The 14,300-nt window shown below is 37.7% G+C and overlaps 3 protein-coding genes across 3 annotated transcripts; all 3 read left to right on the top strand.

The window, feature by feature from the left end:
* The first annotated feature begins 418 nt into the window (after nt 1-418).
* On the top strand, nt 419-2,161 carry LOC147803218 (uncharacterized). Its single transcript, XM_087150476.1, has one exon. The coding sequence runs from the start codon at nt 419-421 to the stop codon at nt 2,159-2,161; it is 1,743 nt and encodes a 580-aa protein (XP_087006602.1).
* An 82-nt stretch (nt 2,162-2,243) lies between these two features.
* Nucleotides 2,244-2,747, top strand: LOC147803217 (uncharacterized). Its single transcript, XM_087150475.1, has one exon. It carries the CDS (start codon nt 2,244-2,246, stop codon nt 2,745-2,747), a length of 504 nt encoding a protein of 167 aa, XP_087006601.1.
* A 5,649-nt stretch (nt 2,748-8,396) lies between these two features.
* Nucleotides 8,397-11,898, top strand: LOC147803216 (uncharacterized). Its single transcript, XM_087150474.1, has 4 exons — nt 8,397-10,323; nt 10,431-10,600; nt 10,898-11,372; nt 11,591-11,898. The coding sequence occupies exons 1-4, from the start codon at nt 8,397-8,399 to the stop codon at nt 11,896-11,898; spliced, it is 2,880 nt and encodes a 959-aa protein (XP_087006600.1).
* Nucleotides 11,899-14,300: the final 2,402 nt, after the last annotated feature.

Raw genomic sequence — 14,300 nt, 5'->3', positions numbered from 1 at the left:
TTAACTAACATGCATATCAGATAATATTATTCCAAATGAAACTTTAAAATTAATCTATATTATGTAAAACGCTAATACGTACGTATGTATGTATCAATAAAACCGATGATATTTCTTTTCTCGCGCTGGCAACAGTTTTCATTTTTAATTGATTGGATTCGGTGCGCAAGAGCACGTAGTGAGCATCATATGTCTATCTATCTCCGATTGTCACCGAGAAAAAAAACGGTTGGTTATGAGTACTGAAATAGTTCCTTTTCATTGGGAGAAATGAGAAGTGTTATGCTATTGCTATTTTATTTTGAATTGAGCGCTTTACTATTCCACGTTTTGTTATATTATTAGTTATGAGTTGAATGCAGTTTTAATATTTCATATTTATTTTAAGTTAAATTTCATGAATCTTAATAACCTACGTATGGTTTATAACAATATCCGAAGAAGAGAGAGCCGCTCTAATGAAACTCCAGAAGAGCAATATCAACGAAGAACAATTAGAAATGCTACAGAACTAGCACGACGTTCTAATGAAACTCCAGAAGAGCAATATCAATGGAGAACAATTAGAAATGCTACAGAACGAGCACGACGTTCTAATGAAACAACTGTTGAACAACATCAACGGAGATTGGCCAGGAATGCTGCCGATAGGCTTCGGCGCTCAAGAGAACGTAGTGAGCATCATATGGCTAATCGGGTGAATTCTCAAACTGAAGTCACTGTCTTGGAACACGATTGCGGTAGTATGACGGAGGTTTGCAATTTTTGTCACGCACTTTTTTGGCGGGGTGAACTAAACTCCAGTAAAAAATATGCAAAATGCTGCCATGATGGGAAAGTCCGATTGCCGAATTTGGCTGATCCTCCTGAACTTTTAAAGGATTTACTATCCAATAATTCAGTTGAAGCTAGGAACTTTCAACAGCATATTCGGGAGTATAATGCATCACTGGCTTTTGCATCAATGGGCGCTGAAGTAAAATTACCTCCTGGATACGGCCCATATTGTTTTCCTATTCATGGACAGATCTACCACAGAGTTTCCCCATTGTATTCAGATGAAAAGAAAAAACCTGGATATGGACAGTTGTATATATTTGATTCTTCTGAAGCAAGCAGAAAGCGTCTATCCAACAATCAATCTTGCCTTGCCTCCGTGAGGAAAAAATTGGATGAAATGCTACGTTTACTAAATCCGTATGCTGAATCATATTTGCAAATGCATAAATTAATGCATGCTAATCCAGCAGTAAAGGTAAAAATGGTTTTTGCTGAAAATTCAGATTCGGATATGCGGCGTTATAATGCACCTACCTCCAGAACTGAAGTCGCTACCATATTTGTTGGAGATGAAGGCGAACCACCAGCAAATAGAGATATATGCATTTATCCAGTTGGGCAGGGTTGCATAAATATTTCTCCTTTAAATAAATGCAACGACCCTATGGTTTATCCTCTACTTTTTCCAAGAGGAGAACAGGGATGGTCAAATGAAATTGAACATGTTCAAGAGAGACGCTCGGCTAAAAGAAATAGAGTAACTCAACTACAGTTTTATGCTTATAGGCTTTCAGTTCGTGGTGGTTTCAGTATTTTGCATAGCAGTGGCAAATTATTTCAACAATTTGGGGTAGATGCTTACGCTAAAACAGAAGGATCTCGACTTAACTACATCCGCTTAAATCAAAAAGATCTAAGAGTAAAATTTTACCAGGAACTTTTGGATGCTTTAACAACACAAGCCTTGAATAACAATTTACGCGTAGGAAAGCTTATCATATTGCCTTCTTCTTTTCAAGGAAGCCCAAGATTTATGCAACAAAATTATCAAGATGCTATGGCTATGGTCAGAAAATTTGGGCGACCGGACCTGTTTGTTGCATTTACCTGTAATCCTGCCTGGCCTGAAATTTTAAATGCCATGAATGGTCGGGAAAAACCCGAGAATAGACCAGATATTATTGTACGAGTTTTCAAGATGAAGCTGTCAGAGCTTTTGGACGATCTCATAAAGAAAAATATATTTGGAATTGTTACTTCTTACATATATGTTATTGAATTCCAAAAGCGGGGCTTGCCTCATAGCCATATTTTACTGACATTAGATTCTTCCTCCAAAATTCGTTCAGAAGACGACATAGGTAAGAGCAGAATCACCTAATGTAAATATAAATCAAGGTCTTTTTGAAATTGTTACAAGGGTTCATGGCCCCTGTGGTTATTTAAACCAAAATTCCCCATGTATGAGAGATGGTAAATGCTCGAAGCAATTTCCTAAAGATTTCAAAGAGGAGACAGAAGAAAATGTAAATGGCTATCCAGTTTACAAAAGACGCTCCACTGAGCCAGTTGGCAAGCATCACATTGATAATCGTTGGATTGTTCCATATAATCCTTACCTTATCAAGAAGTATAATGCACATATCAATGTTGAAGTTTGCGCATCTGTAAAAAGTGTAAAATATTTGTATAAATATGTATATAAAGGGCACGATGCAGCTTCTATCGTGCTGAAAAATGATAGCAATATAAACCATGATGAAGTTTTAAATTTTTTAGATGGACGATATGTTAGCGCTCCAGAGGCAATGTGGCGTCTAAGTGAGTTTAGCATGTCTGATAAATCTCACACAGTAGTTCGACTAGCAGTTCATTTGCCTGACCAACAACCGATATACTTTATAGAGGGCCAAGAAAATGAAGCAGTTGAACGAGCTTCAATTAAAGAAACAACTTTAACTGCTTGATTTAAATTGAACCAAGTTGACGTTGAAGCGCATGAATTTTACTATGCGGATATTCCTGAACATAATGTCTTCGATAAAGCTTCAAATAAATGGAAAAAAAAGGCAACGAGGTGGGCAAAAAGTCATTGGAAGAATGCCTATAGTTGGTGTACAAGATTCTGAGAGATTTTACCTTCGCATGTTATTGTTAAGAGAGAAAGGTGCACTCTCCTTTAATAGTTTAAAACTATCAATGGGAAATTCTGCCAAACGTCTCAAGAGGCGTGTAAAGAACTTGGGCTGCTTGATGGGGATCAGTACTGGCATGACACTCTTTTTGAAGCTGCAAGAATGCACACGCCAAACTACCTTAGAGTTTTGTTTGCCATGATTTGTGCCTTTGGGGAGGTTGAAAATATTCCCGATCTTTGGGTTGAACATAAAGAAGCTCTTTCTGAAGATTTCATAAATAAATATTCGGAGGAAACTGGGCCACTTTATGCACTAGCAGCATTAAATGAACTGCTTAAGTCTTACGGCTTAAACTTGCAAAAAGTTAAACTTCCTTCGGTCAATTTACCGACAAATCTCTTTCCAATATTCTTCGACACTGCTGAAGAACAGTCTAAAGCTAATGCAAATATTGAAAAGCTTAATTCTGAACAGCGATTTGTTGTTGACGAAGTACGAAATGCTGTTTACGGAAATCAGTCTGATGTTCAAAAGTGTTTTTTTCTTGATGGTCCTGCTGGGACAGGGAAAACTTTTCTATATTCAACTCTATTACATGCAGTTAGGGGAAAAGGAGATGAAGTCATCGCAGTAGCATCGACAGGAATTGCAGCTACATTATTAATCGGAGGCAGAACTGCCCACTCAGTTTTTAAAATTCCTTAAACATTAAATTCTACTTCTACGTGTAATCTGAAACCCAATACTCCTGAAGCTAAATTATTTGTAGATGCTAAATTGATTGTGTGGGATGAAGTTCCCATGACGCACATTCATGCCCGATAGACTACTGGAGGACTTAACTAAACTTGATGAACCGTTTGGTGGAAAAATTATTTTGCTGGGTGGAGATTTTCGACAGGTTCTTCCGGTTATTCAGAGAGGTTCCAGAGCTTTGACAGTTGCGAGCTGTATTAAAAAACACGCACTTTGGACTAAATTTTTTGTTTTCAAATTAACTGAAAATATGCGTGCTCTGGCTTCTGAAAGAGAATTTGCTAATTGGCTGTTACAAGTTGGGGAGGGTGCAAGTGGAGATCAAATTATATTGCCCCCAATTTGCTATCCTGAAATTCAAGATCCAGTAAAACAGCTTTTTCAAGATATCACTTAGTACAATAACACCTGCAGAATTAAAAGGTAGAGCTATACTTACTGTAACCAATGATTCACCATTACTAAATAATAACCGTGTATTAGCATGCTTGCCAGGAAGTGAAGTTATTTATGAGAGTACCGATAATATAGTCAGTGATGACCCTCAAGACCAACTATCATACCCTGAAGAATTTTTAAATAATTTAACTCCAACTAGAATGCCTCCTCACAAATTAAAATTAAAAACAGGAGCTATAGTTATGTTACTTCGAAACTTAGCTCCTTCTAGAGGTCTTTTCAATGGTACAAGATTAACAGTAGTTACATTAGAGAAAAATATCATTGTAGCAAAAAAAATTTGTGATGATGGTAACAGTGAATTTCATCTTATACCTCGAATTCCACTAATTCCATCTGATAATAATATGCCGTTTAAATTCAAACGCAAGCAGTTTCCAATTAGATTAGCTTTTTCGATGACTATAAACAAAGCCCAGGGACAAACTTTCGATAAAATTTGTTTAGATTTAACTAAACCAGTGTTTAGCCACGGTCAATTATATGTTGGACTATCAAGGGTGAAATCCTTCAATTCTATAAATGTTGTATCGCCAAATGCCCAAATTAACAATTGTGTTTTTAAAGAAATTCTATAAAAAGTTTTAAATAAACAACTTTAACTTAAATAATAGACTCATTTTCTTACTCTTTTCTTTGTTTTTTATACATTTTATATTTTTGTGATAAAATAAACTTATAGTTGTTCTGCTTCTGAACACTGATGAAAACGCAAAATGATCTCAAATCAATCAAAAATATATACATTTATTTTACAAATTCCATATTAGGGTGGCGCTATTCAGAGAATTAAAAATACAAAATTATCTTTACATCCGGCGTTCAGTGGCAGACTACTATTTCATATTGTTTTACAACACATGGCTTTAGCCCTTTTGTGGGAAAGACTTTAAAACAAAACTTACAACAGTTGCTTTTCTCAATAACTGAAATTTAGAATAGTGTGATTAAGAAAAATATGTGAACTGTTTGCAATTTCAAATTAATATTGAAATGTACAGTTTTAGACTTTTCTACAGTGAAAAGTTTTCGGAACTTCAGTGTTCAAAAAAGTATACAAAAGCTAGACGTTAAGAACGTATCCAATGAGCGAATAAAGCGAGCACCGGATTGCTTTGCAATCCGAAATGAACTGCGAAAGCAGTTCCGAGGGTTGGCGAGCGCCAGCGAGCAGGGGGCGAAGCCTCCTAGTTTTTTAATAATTAGGTTTCCTCACTGCTAAAAATTGTACTTTTGATTTTCTTTTCTGTACACGATTTAAAAAGGAGAAACATACTCTTTGGCTGGTGTTATCCTGGTTTGGAGTCTTTTATCGGTGGCACAACGTTCTTTTCAATTTTTTCAAAACAATAGAACTGGATTCATTGCTTTAAAAAAATCATTATAACGTTTTAACGTACTGACTGACCATTAGTATAGCCATTCTAGATTCCACAATAAATTTCAACCAACAAAAAATGAAACAAAATTATTTTTATTAAACGAAAACAGCATGCATGTACAGTATAAAATATTACTTGAGGCAGAAAAGAAAAAGTGAATTATTCTGATTGAAAAAATCATAATCCTGTCAACATTTTATAAATAAATTTAATACTGCTTTTTTGTATAAGTTTCAGTTCTTTTTGAATTAATGCTCTAACATTATATAATAAGTTTACTCTAATGTTCCTTTTCTTTATATTGAGTTAAACAGGAAAAAGCAGTAATTGATATGCATTATAATGACCAATATCCCTAAGCTGATAAAGTAAAACTTTGTTGTTTATTTTATGGTTCAAAAGAGTAAAAAATGGACCAACATAAAGGCTTAGATGGATCTTTGTTTGCACCAAGCTTAAATAAATTAAAATACAGATTAAGCAGAGCGTTGAACCAAAATTACGAGCTTTTGAAGTTAATATTGACGAAAGGATGCCAGTGCTTTATCTAGACTTTTATTTTATATTGGGTTTAATGTACATTAAAATATGACAGACAAAGTATGTAACTTAAGAAATGTACATTGTAATTTACAGTCAAAACTTCCTTTAGATATACAATCAATAAAAAAATTACTCGATACAATAAGTATCAGTAATATCTATATTATATAAAACGCTAATACGTACATATGTATGTATCAATAAAACCGATGATATTTCTTTTCTCGCGCTGGCAACATTTTTCATTTTTAATTGATTGGATTCGGCGTGCAAGAGCACGTAGTGAGCAACCAGATAACAATAACCAGAGTGAGCATTATCAGGTTGTTCAATTCAGATTCATGCACTAAAAACATGACAATATTTCATTTAAACTCAATTGGGTATAATATAGCCTACGTCACAGGTTGTGTTGTTCCTACTAAATTTAACCCATGAACGGCATTTTCTGCGAGCCTAACTTCAAGCCACAAATAAACAACCGAAGTGTTCGATCGTTCAAATAGCTGCTCGCCAGATTTTATTGCATTATAAAGAAAAGTTATTGAAACTAAATACAACTAAATAAACAACAACAACTAAAACAAATAACAACAACTACTAATAACAATAACTAAATAAACAACAACTAAAATTCCATTCGTTTAGCATTGCGTCATATGTTGTTCATACTAAATCGAAGTAGTTGTGTTTTTTTCATATTATACCCAATTAGGAATTAATTAATTAATTGAAGTGAGAATGCTTTAAAAGGCCGCTGTTGAATTGATACTTTTCTACTGGGAGCTTCCTAAACGTCTAAAAAACGTTTAAGTGTTTGTATTGAATGCTGTTGCCACTCACATTAAGTTTGTCAATTCCGTCATGTTTTCTTTATTTTATTTTGTATTAACATTATCTTTTGCGTTTGTGAAACTGGCAATTATTTTTTATGTTCTATTTATGTTTATAATATTACGTTAAAGAACTTACGATACGTTGCGTTTAAGAGAATTCGATACGATTTTCATCTTTATGATGTAAGTTTATGTATATTGTATAATATTGTATAAATAATATATTGTAAGTAGTCCTATTATTCTGAGTGTTGTATTGTAAAATAAAGTAATTAGAAGCAAAAGAAACTTGAGTCATAATAAAGTGGCGTCCGCGACAGGACATTATACTCTGCATTTCGATGTAAAATAGAAGACGGCAAAATTACGAACAAGATATTACTTTGTCAAGGATTAAATAGGTACAAATAATTTTGAATTTTGGCTGCTTCTGTTATCTTTTTTTACGAAGTCTTCTTTTATGTACAGTTTATATGTTTGATCTGAATTAAGTTTAAAAAAGAAAATTAACTCGAGATTTAGAATAAGTAGAAACTGAGGGTTTATTAAGTGAATTTAGTAAATAAACTGACTAAATATTATTTACATTAAGAATATGGATGCTCTTAAAGTGAAAAGAAAGTCATTAAGAACAACTTTTACGACCACGTCGAATAAGTTGGCGCAATATTTGGCGACACCGGAAACTGTTGCCAAGGATATTAATCAGTTGCAGGCACTAAGGTCACAATTGCAAGATAAATTTTCTCGTTTGAATGAAATTCAAAATGAAATATCCTCAGTACTTTTAGAAAAACCTGAGACCGTTGCTGAATACGAAACTGATTTTGAAGCAGCGGAAAATTACAGAGATAATTATCTTGAACTAGACGCAAAAGTCGCAAATTTTTTGAATAAGGACTCCGGTTCCATCGCCAAAAGTTCTTTAGAGGTTAATGCCGTGAAACTAAAACTACCGAAATTTGAATTGAAGACATTCTCTGGTGATCCTAAAGAATATCTCACATTCCGGAGTATATTTTCAAAAATTCATGAATCCGAAGATTTATCTGCGATCGACAAGTTCCAATATTTATACCAATCTATGGTACCCGAATCCAGGGCAGCAAGATTAGTTTCCAGTTTCCCAATAACAGCAGAGAATTATCCGAAAGCCATTAAATAATTGAAATTAAGGTTTGGCCGAGAAGATCTTTTAATACAAATATACGTTCGAGATCTCCTTTCACTTGTTATGAAAAATGCTACTGCCGGAAAGAATTCTCCTGATTTAGCAACCCTCTACGATATGCTGGAGACAAAATTAAGAGCTTTGGAAAGTTTGGGACGTACGAAAGAGAAATTTGCTGATTTTCTAGAGCATCTTGTAGAGTCATGCTTACCTGAAAATGTTATGCGAGCCTGGGAACGGAGTAGAATTTCTGAAAATACTGATGGCGTTACCAGTCAGAGATCCCTCGAAAAACTAATGTTTTTTGAGACATGAGGTCGAATCTGAAGAAATGATCAGTTTAGCTCGTGAAGGGTTTGGTAGAGATAAGGGAAGTGGCGAGAAACGAAAAGATTACCACAAATCGATCCAAACAGATGAACCTACTGCTACTACACTGATCGCCAACACCTCAGTAGGAAAAAACAATTGTATTTTCTGTGACCGATCACATCCAAGTCAAGACTGTCAGAAAATAGCAGAAATGAGTTATGAGGACAGAAAATCACGAGTTATACAAAAGAGATGCTGTCTTGTTTGCCTCAAATCTGGTCACATGGCAAAAAGATGTCATAGTAATGTAAGGTGCTTAGTTTGTAAACGGAGGCATGGCACAATACTTTGCCCAGATCTACGTAAAGGAATTAATTCTTCGTCTAAGGACAAAATAGCAGGTGATGAACAGAAAGCAACAGAAATATTGTTCACGAATCGTCCTTCTGAACGTGAAATATATCTCAAAACAATTACGATCAGACTACGAAACAGAGACAAGGAAGTCTGTGTTCGTGCACTAATGGATGATGGGTCACAGCGTTCCTATATTGAAAAGAGTTTGGCTGAAGAACTGAAACTTTCTCCCACTGGAAGCGAAGTGTTTTCTCAAGGACTGTTTGGTGGGGGAACTTCTCCTGCTTCAGAGCATAAGAGATATACCGTAACTGTTGAAAGTTTAAATCGCAAATATACGACCTCAATATCTCTTCTTGACCAAGCAAAAATTTGCTCAGAGCTACCAAGGATACAGTATAGAAGTTTACTTGCTGATCTAGCTTCTCGAGGAATAGAAATAACAGATGTTGGAAAAGATACGCCCCCTATAAGAGTTCTTCTAGGAGCTGATGTACTTGGAAGAATTCTGACTGGAAAAATAGAAGTGTTAAGATCGGGAGTTTCAGCCATAGAAACCTTACTAGGTTGGACAATTTTAGGTCTAGGAAGAAAAAAGAAAATGGTTAACTTAGTCGCATTAAGTTTGCAAAATAAGGAGTTGCCAAAAATATGGGATTTGGACGTTTTAGGCATTGAAAATCCCGTGGAAAGAAAAAATAAGATGCAACTAGAGGAAGAAACGTTGATCCATTTCAGAGAAACATTAAGAGTCTGTGAAGATCAGAGATATGAAGTATCTTTGCCATGGTTGGCTGGACATCCTGCCCTTTATGATAAATATGACATAGCAGAATCCAGACTTCGCACAGCAACTAAACGTTTGTTAAACGAAAATTATTTTGATGCTTACGACGCTGTATTTAAACAATGGGAATCAGAAGGTATTATAGAAACTGTACCAAAAGAGCAGATTACGAAAACAGGTCATTATCTCCCCCATAGACCAGTCATCAAGCTATCCAGCAATACTACGAAGGTTCGACCAGTTTTCGACGCATCTTTCAAGAAACCTGGATTTGCTTCCTTGAATGAATGCTTAAGTGTGGGACCGAATTTTATACATAGGATACTGCCATTACTGTTGAGATTCCGTTCAGGGGCATTAGGAGTTATTGCCGACTTAAAACAAGCATTTCTTCAGATACGTTTAAGAGTCGAAGACAGAGATGTACTAAGGTTCTTGTGGTGGGAAGACGCTGAATGCACAACATTTAAGACTTATCGACACTGCAGAGTGGTGTTCGGTGTGTCTTCCAGTCCATTTCTTCTAAATGCCACAATAAATTATCATCTAGGATTGCAGAAATTCCAAACAGAGAGTCTTAAGAATACGATTGATAATTTAAGAGAAGGATTTTACGTGGACAACCTAGTCACAAGTGTTAATAACGTCGATGAACTGGAGCATTTAAAATCTCAAGCTATCCAAATAATGAAAGAAGGTGGGTTTGAATTACGATGCTGGGCTTCCAATAACTCTAGGGAAGGACAAGAAACGGAAATGGTTCTTGGCATGAAATGGAATTTAGTTAGTGATGAACTTTCATGTAAGATGCCGTTAAATTTAGTTACCGCCAATGAAAAGGCAGTTTACTTCTGAAACGTGAAAAACGTTTACTTCTTTCTATCATCAACAGTATTTACGATCCAATAGGCTTTACTGCTCCAGCGCTATTGTTGCCCAAATTCCTTTTGCAGGAAGCGTGGAGAGAGAAACTAAGTTGGGAGGATGCATTATCAGCACAACTTGAGCAGAAGTACAGACGGTGGGAGAAAACCACTGCTCTCATACCTGAATGTACCATTCCTCGAAGAATGTTGCCTGTAAATTACGATAATGTCGAACTGCATATTTTCACAGATGCATCTTCTTTTGCATATGCTACTTGTGCTTTCTTGCGATAAGAATACCGAGGTCAAGTGACAGTCAAATTAATAGCTGCTAAAGCTCGACTTGCTCCAATGCAAAAACTAACCATCCCAAGACTTGAATTACTGGGAGCCGCCCTCGAAGCTCGTTTAGCCGCAACTCTACGTTCTGTTCTGCCCATTTCCTCTAGAACCCTTTTTTGGACTGATTCAATGACAGTTTTGAGCTGGATTACGAGAAAGGAGCCATAGAATACATTCGTTGGAAATCGAGTGAAAGAAATCAGAGAATTGACCAATATAGATGACTCGAAACATGTACCTGGAGAAGTCATCCCTGCCGACTTTGCTACTCGCTTTTGCGACTGGGCAGATCTATTGCAAAGTCAGTGGTGGAGTGTGGAGAGTCCCAGCTGGTTATACGAAGAAGCAAAATCTTGGCCAGTGTCTGAGATATCCGTTCCGGATGAAGCTTTTCTGGAGCGACGTAAGACAGTGATAACAAATTTAGCAGCTGAAAACGAAGAGAAATTTGGACAAAGATTTTTATACTTTTCGAGTTACATAAGGATTCTTAGAATGACTGCTTATGTTCTGAGATTTTGCAACAGCATTAAGAAAAACTCTTATAAGTTGACTGGTGCGATCTCATGTGAAGAGATTGAATGTGCAGAAAACACTCTTAAAAAATCATACAGTATGAATGGCCTTCTGACATACGTGAGAAGTACAAGGATACAATACAATTCTTCGTAGAAAATGAAATTTTGAAAGTTTAAACAAGACTTATCCTCAGTCAAGATCCGGAGGACTTCACATATCCTATAGTTTTACCAGACCATCCTCTTCTAGAAAGACTCATTTTGCATACTCATAGATCTTTGATGCATGCTGGTGTATTAACGATACTAGCACAGTTAAGAGAAGGATTCTGAATTCCCAAAGGACGGAGAGTTGTAAGAGCCGTTTTGCGACAATGTGTACCATGCAAAAAACTGACTACTAGAAATGTTAATACTGAGCCAGCTCCTTTACCGCCTGACAGAGTAAACCGAGTCTCAGCATTTCAGATAACTGGCGCAGATCTAGCTGGTCCTCTTTTCTTACGTGGTGGAAACAAGGCTTTTCACGTGTGCAGTATATCGAGCAGTCCACCTGGAGCTAGTTTCATCACTCTCCACAGAATCATTTATGCAAGCCTTACGAAGATTTTGGGCAAGGAGAGGAAGATGCTCTACTCTTTATACAGATAATGGTACGAATTTCGTAGGTACAGCAAATGCGTTAAAATATTTAGATTGGGATTTCATACAAACAGAATGTTCTCTACAGAAAGTTAAGTGGTTGTTTAGCCCACCATCTCCATGGTATGGTGGTTTTTGGGAACGAATGGTTCGCTGCGTTAAGGAACTCCTTCGAAAATGTTTGAGCAGAGCTTGCGTCACCTACGAAGAAATGTTGACTTTGCTTTACGACTGTGAGGCGGCTATAAATGCGAGACCATTAACATATTTGTCAGACGACCCCAACGAATTGAAACCCCTTACGCCTGCTCACTTCATTCAAGACTCAAAATAACGTGAAACTTTCGATCTAGATTTAATCGACTCTCAGCATTTATTGAAACGAGTTGTTCCAGTGATTAAACCGTCAGGTGAAGTACGTTTGTGCGGTGATTATAAAATCACGTTAAACAAAGCAATGAGCGCACATCCTTATCCAATTCCCGCGGTAAATCACCTTCTTTCTAATCTTAAAGGAGAAGGTTATTATGCTAAGATAGATTTGGCTCAAGCATATTTACAATTACCGGTTGATGATGCTTCCGCTGAAGCTCAGACTATCATCACGCATAAGGGTGCGTATAAGGTAAAAAGACTTCAATTTGGAATTAACGTAGCCCCAGGAATATTTCAAAATTTAATCGAAGATTTGTTTCGAAATTTAGAAGGGGTTGTTCCATATTTTGATGATGTACTTGTCAGAAGAAGTTCGGAAGAAGAGTTAGCCGCTCGTTTGGAACAAGTACTAGATTGTTTGAGAAAAGCGGGACTTAAAGCAAACGGGAACAAATGCTTATTTGGGGTAACGGAAGTAGATTTTTTGGGCTACCGTATCGATGCGAAGGGTATTCACCCCTCCAAAAGTAAAGTAGAAGCGATGGGGGGTAATGCCTGCCGCCTCCACGTGGTGCCCCCTGGATACCCCTCATTGGGTAACTAAATGGCAGGCAAACATCATGATGAGCGAAAGAAAAACCTTGGATACGGCATCATCCGTCGCGCCGGTTAACAAGGGATGCGTTCAGGAATTAGGCAGAGGTTCCTGTTCGAAAAGTGTAATACAGTCTCCAGTAGCATATGGTAAGCCCTCGGGTGAGCCCAGTGCTAATACCGCTGCTTTGCAGTCTGCTTCGGATGCTGGTGAGGCGTCCAAAGGTTCAGGCCCTTCCTCTGTAGAAGTCTCTGGTCCCCAGAGGCACTTGGGGGACAGTGTGTCTGGTACCATTGGACTGTCCAAGAGCCAGAAGAAGAAGTTAAGAAAAATGAGGGCCATTGCGGCGAGTGGAGGAGCTAAGAGACCTAGGTCTTCTGATGCAACACCCTCTCCCAATGCGCCAACCCAAACCGGAAAGAAGCCCAGGGAGGATGTTGTTCCTGGGAGGAAAGCCCAATCCAGCGGAGTGGTTCCCCCTAGTGGGGATAGCCGAGCTGGAGAGGGGGATCCAACCGGGGGCCTCCAATCTGGGGTCTCTTTTGCCTGTGCAACTGGGTCTACCAAGATTGCTATAGTCCTGGAGGATTTTCCTCCGGACAAGCTTTCTCTGGAAAACTCAAACAACATCTTGAAGGAAACCTTGGAGCGGACTGACGCCATTCCTGGTGGCGAAAGAATGCCCGAGATTTATAATAACCACCTCCAAAGAGGAGCGCTGGTAATTCAATGTGATGATCTTACTGTTGGGTGGATTAAAGACCACTTTAACAACAAAGCCTTGGGTAACATTAAGCTCAAGGTCATAGGGGCAAAAGAGCTTCCCAAGCCTGTGAAGGTTGCCTTTAAAACTAAGGAGCAATTCTCTGAGCAGAGCACCTTTTTATGGCGTCTTCAGAGACTAAACCCAGGGTTGAAGTCGATGGGGTGGAGGGTTCTGCAAAGTGCTGTGGGACCTGGCACCTCTAGATGGATCTTTGAGTCGGAGCCTGAAGACGCTGAAGCAATTGCAAGGGCAAACTTTTGCGCACTGACTGGAGTGGATCGTGGAGTATTTAAAATTATCCACGATCCTAACAGGAAAAAAGCAGTTGAGGCTCCAACAACATCGGACCTCCCTATAGAACCTGATGTCCAAGAGGACATGGAACAGGAGGAGGAACCTTGGCCGGCAAATTCCCCTGATTCCAAGGTAAGTTCAATTGGGGCTCTTTCAGAGCTTGGGTTGAACTCTGGGTCAGACGTAACATTACAACCTGACTCACCAGTTTCCATGCTTGGTATTGATGAAGCAATGGAGCTGATAAAGGAAGATCTTTCTTCCAAAAAATAACCAGGATAGGAGCCATTCTGGTTTCATTCATACTGCTAACCAATGGCTACAATCAAGGTTGGTCAAATCAATCTCCATCATAGCATTGCTGCCTCAAGCCTTATGGCC

This window comes from Parasteatoda tepidariorum, chromosome 9, assembly GCF_982258835.1.
Source record: "Parasteatoda tepidariorum strain Cologne lab strain chromosome 9, Ptep-v5.0, whole genome shotgun sequence".
NCBI classification, from domain to species: Eukaryota; Metazoa; Arthropoda; class Arachnida; order Araneae; family Theridiidae; genus Parasteatoda; species Parasteatoda tepidariorum.
Note: the sequence above shows the minus strand (reverse complement) of the source record. Positions and strands in the feature narration are given on the sequence as shown.

Coding starts and splice junctions, on each gene's coding strand:
- LOC147803218 (XM_087150476.1), top strand. CDS start 419: ATGGTTTATAACAATATCCGAAGAAGAGAGAGCCGCTCTAATGAAACT.
- LOC147803217 (XM_087150475.1), top strand. CDS start 2,244: ATGAGAGATGGTAAATGCTCGAAGCAATTTCCTAAAGATTTCAAAGAG.
- LOC147803216 (XM_087150474.1), top strand. CDS start 8,397: ATGATCAGTTTAGCTCGTGAAGGGTTTGGTAGAGATAAGGGAAGTGGC. Junction 10,601..10,897: donor TTCCTCGAAGAATGTTGCCT/GTAAATTACGAT, acceptor AAGGAGCCATAG/AATACATTCGTTGGAAATCG. Junction 11,373..11,590: donor CCTTCTGACATACGTGAGAA/GTACAAGGATAC, acceptor GAATTCCCAAAG/GACGGAGAGTTGTAAGAGCC.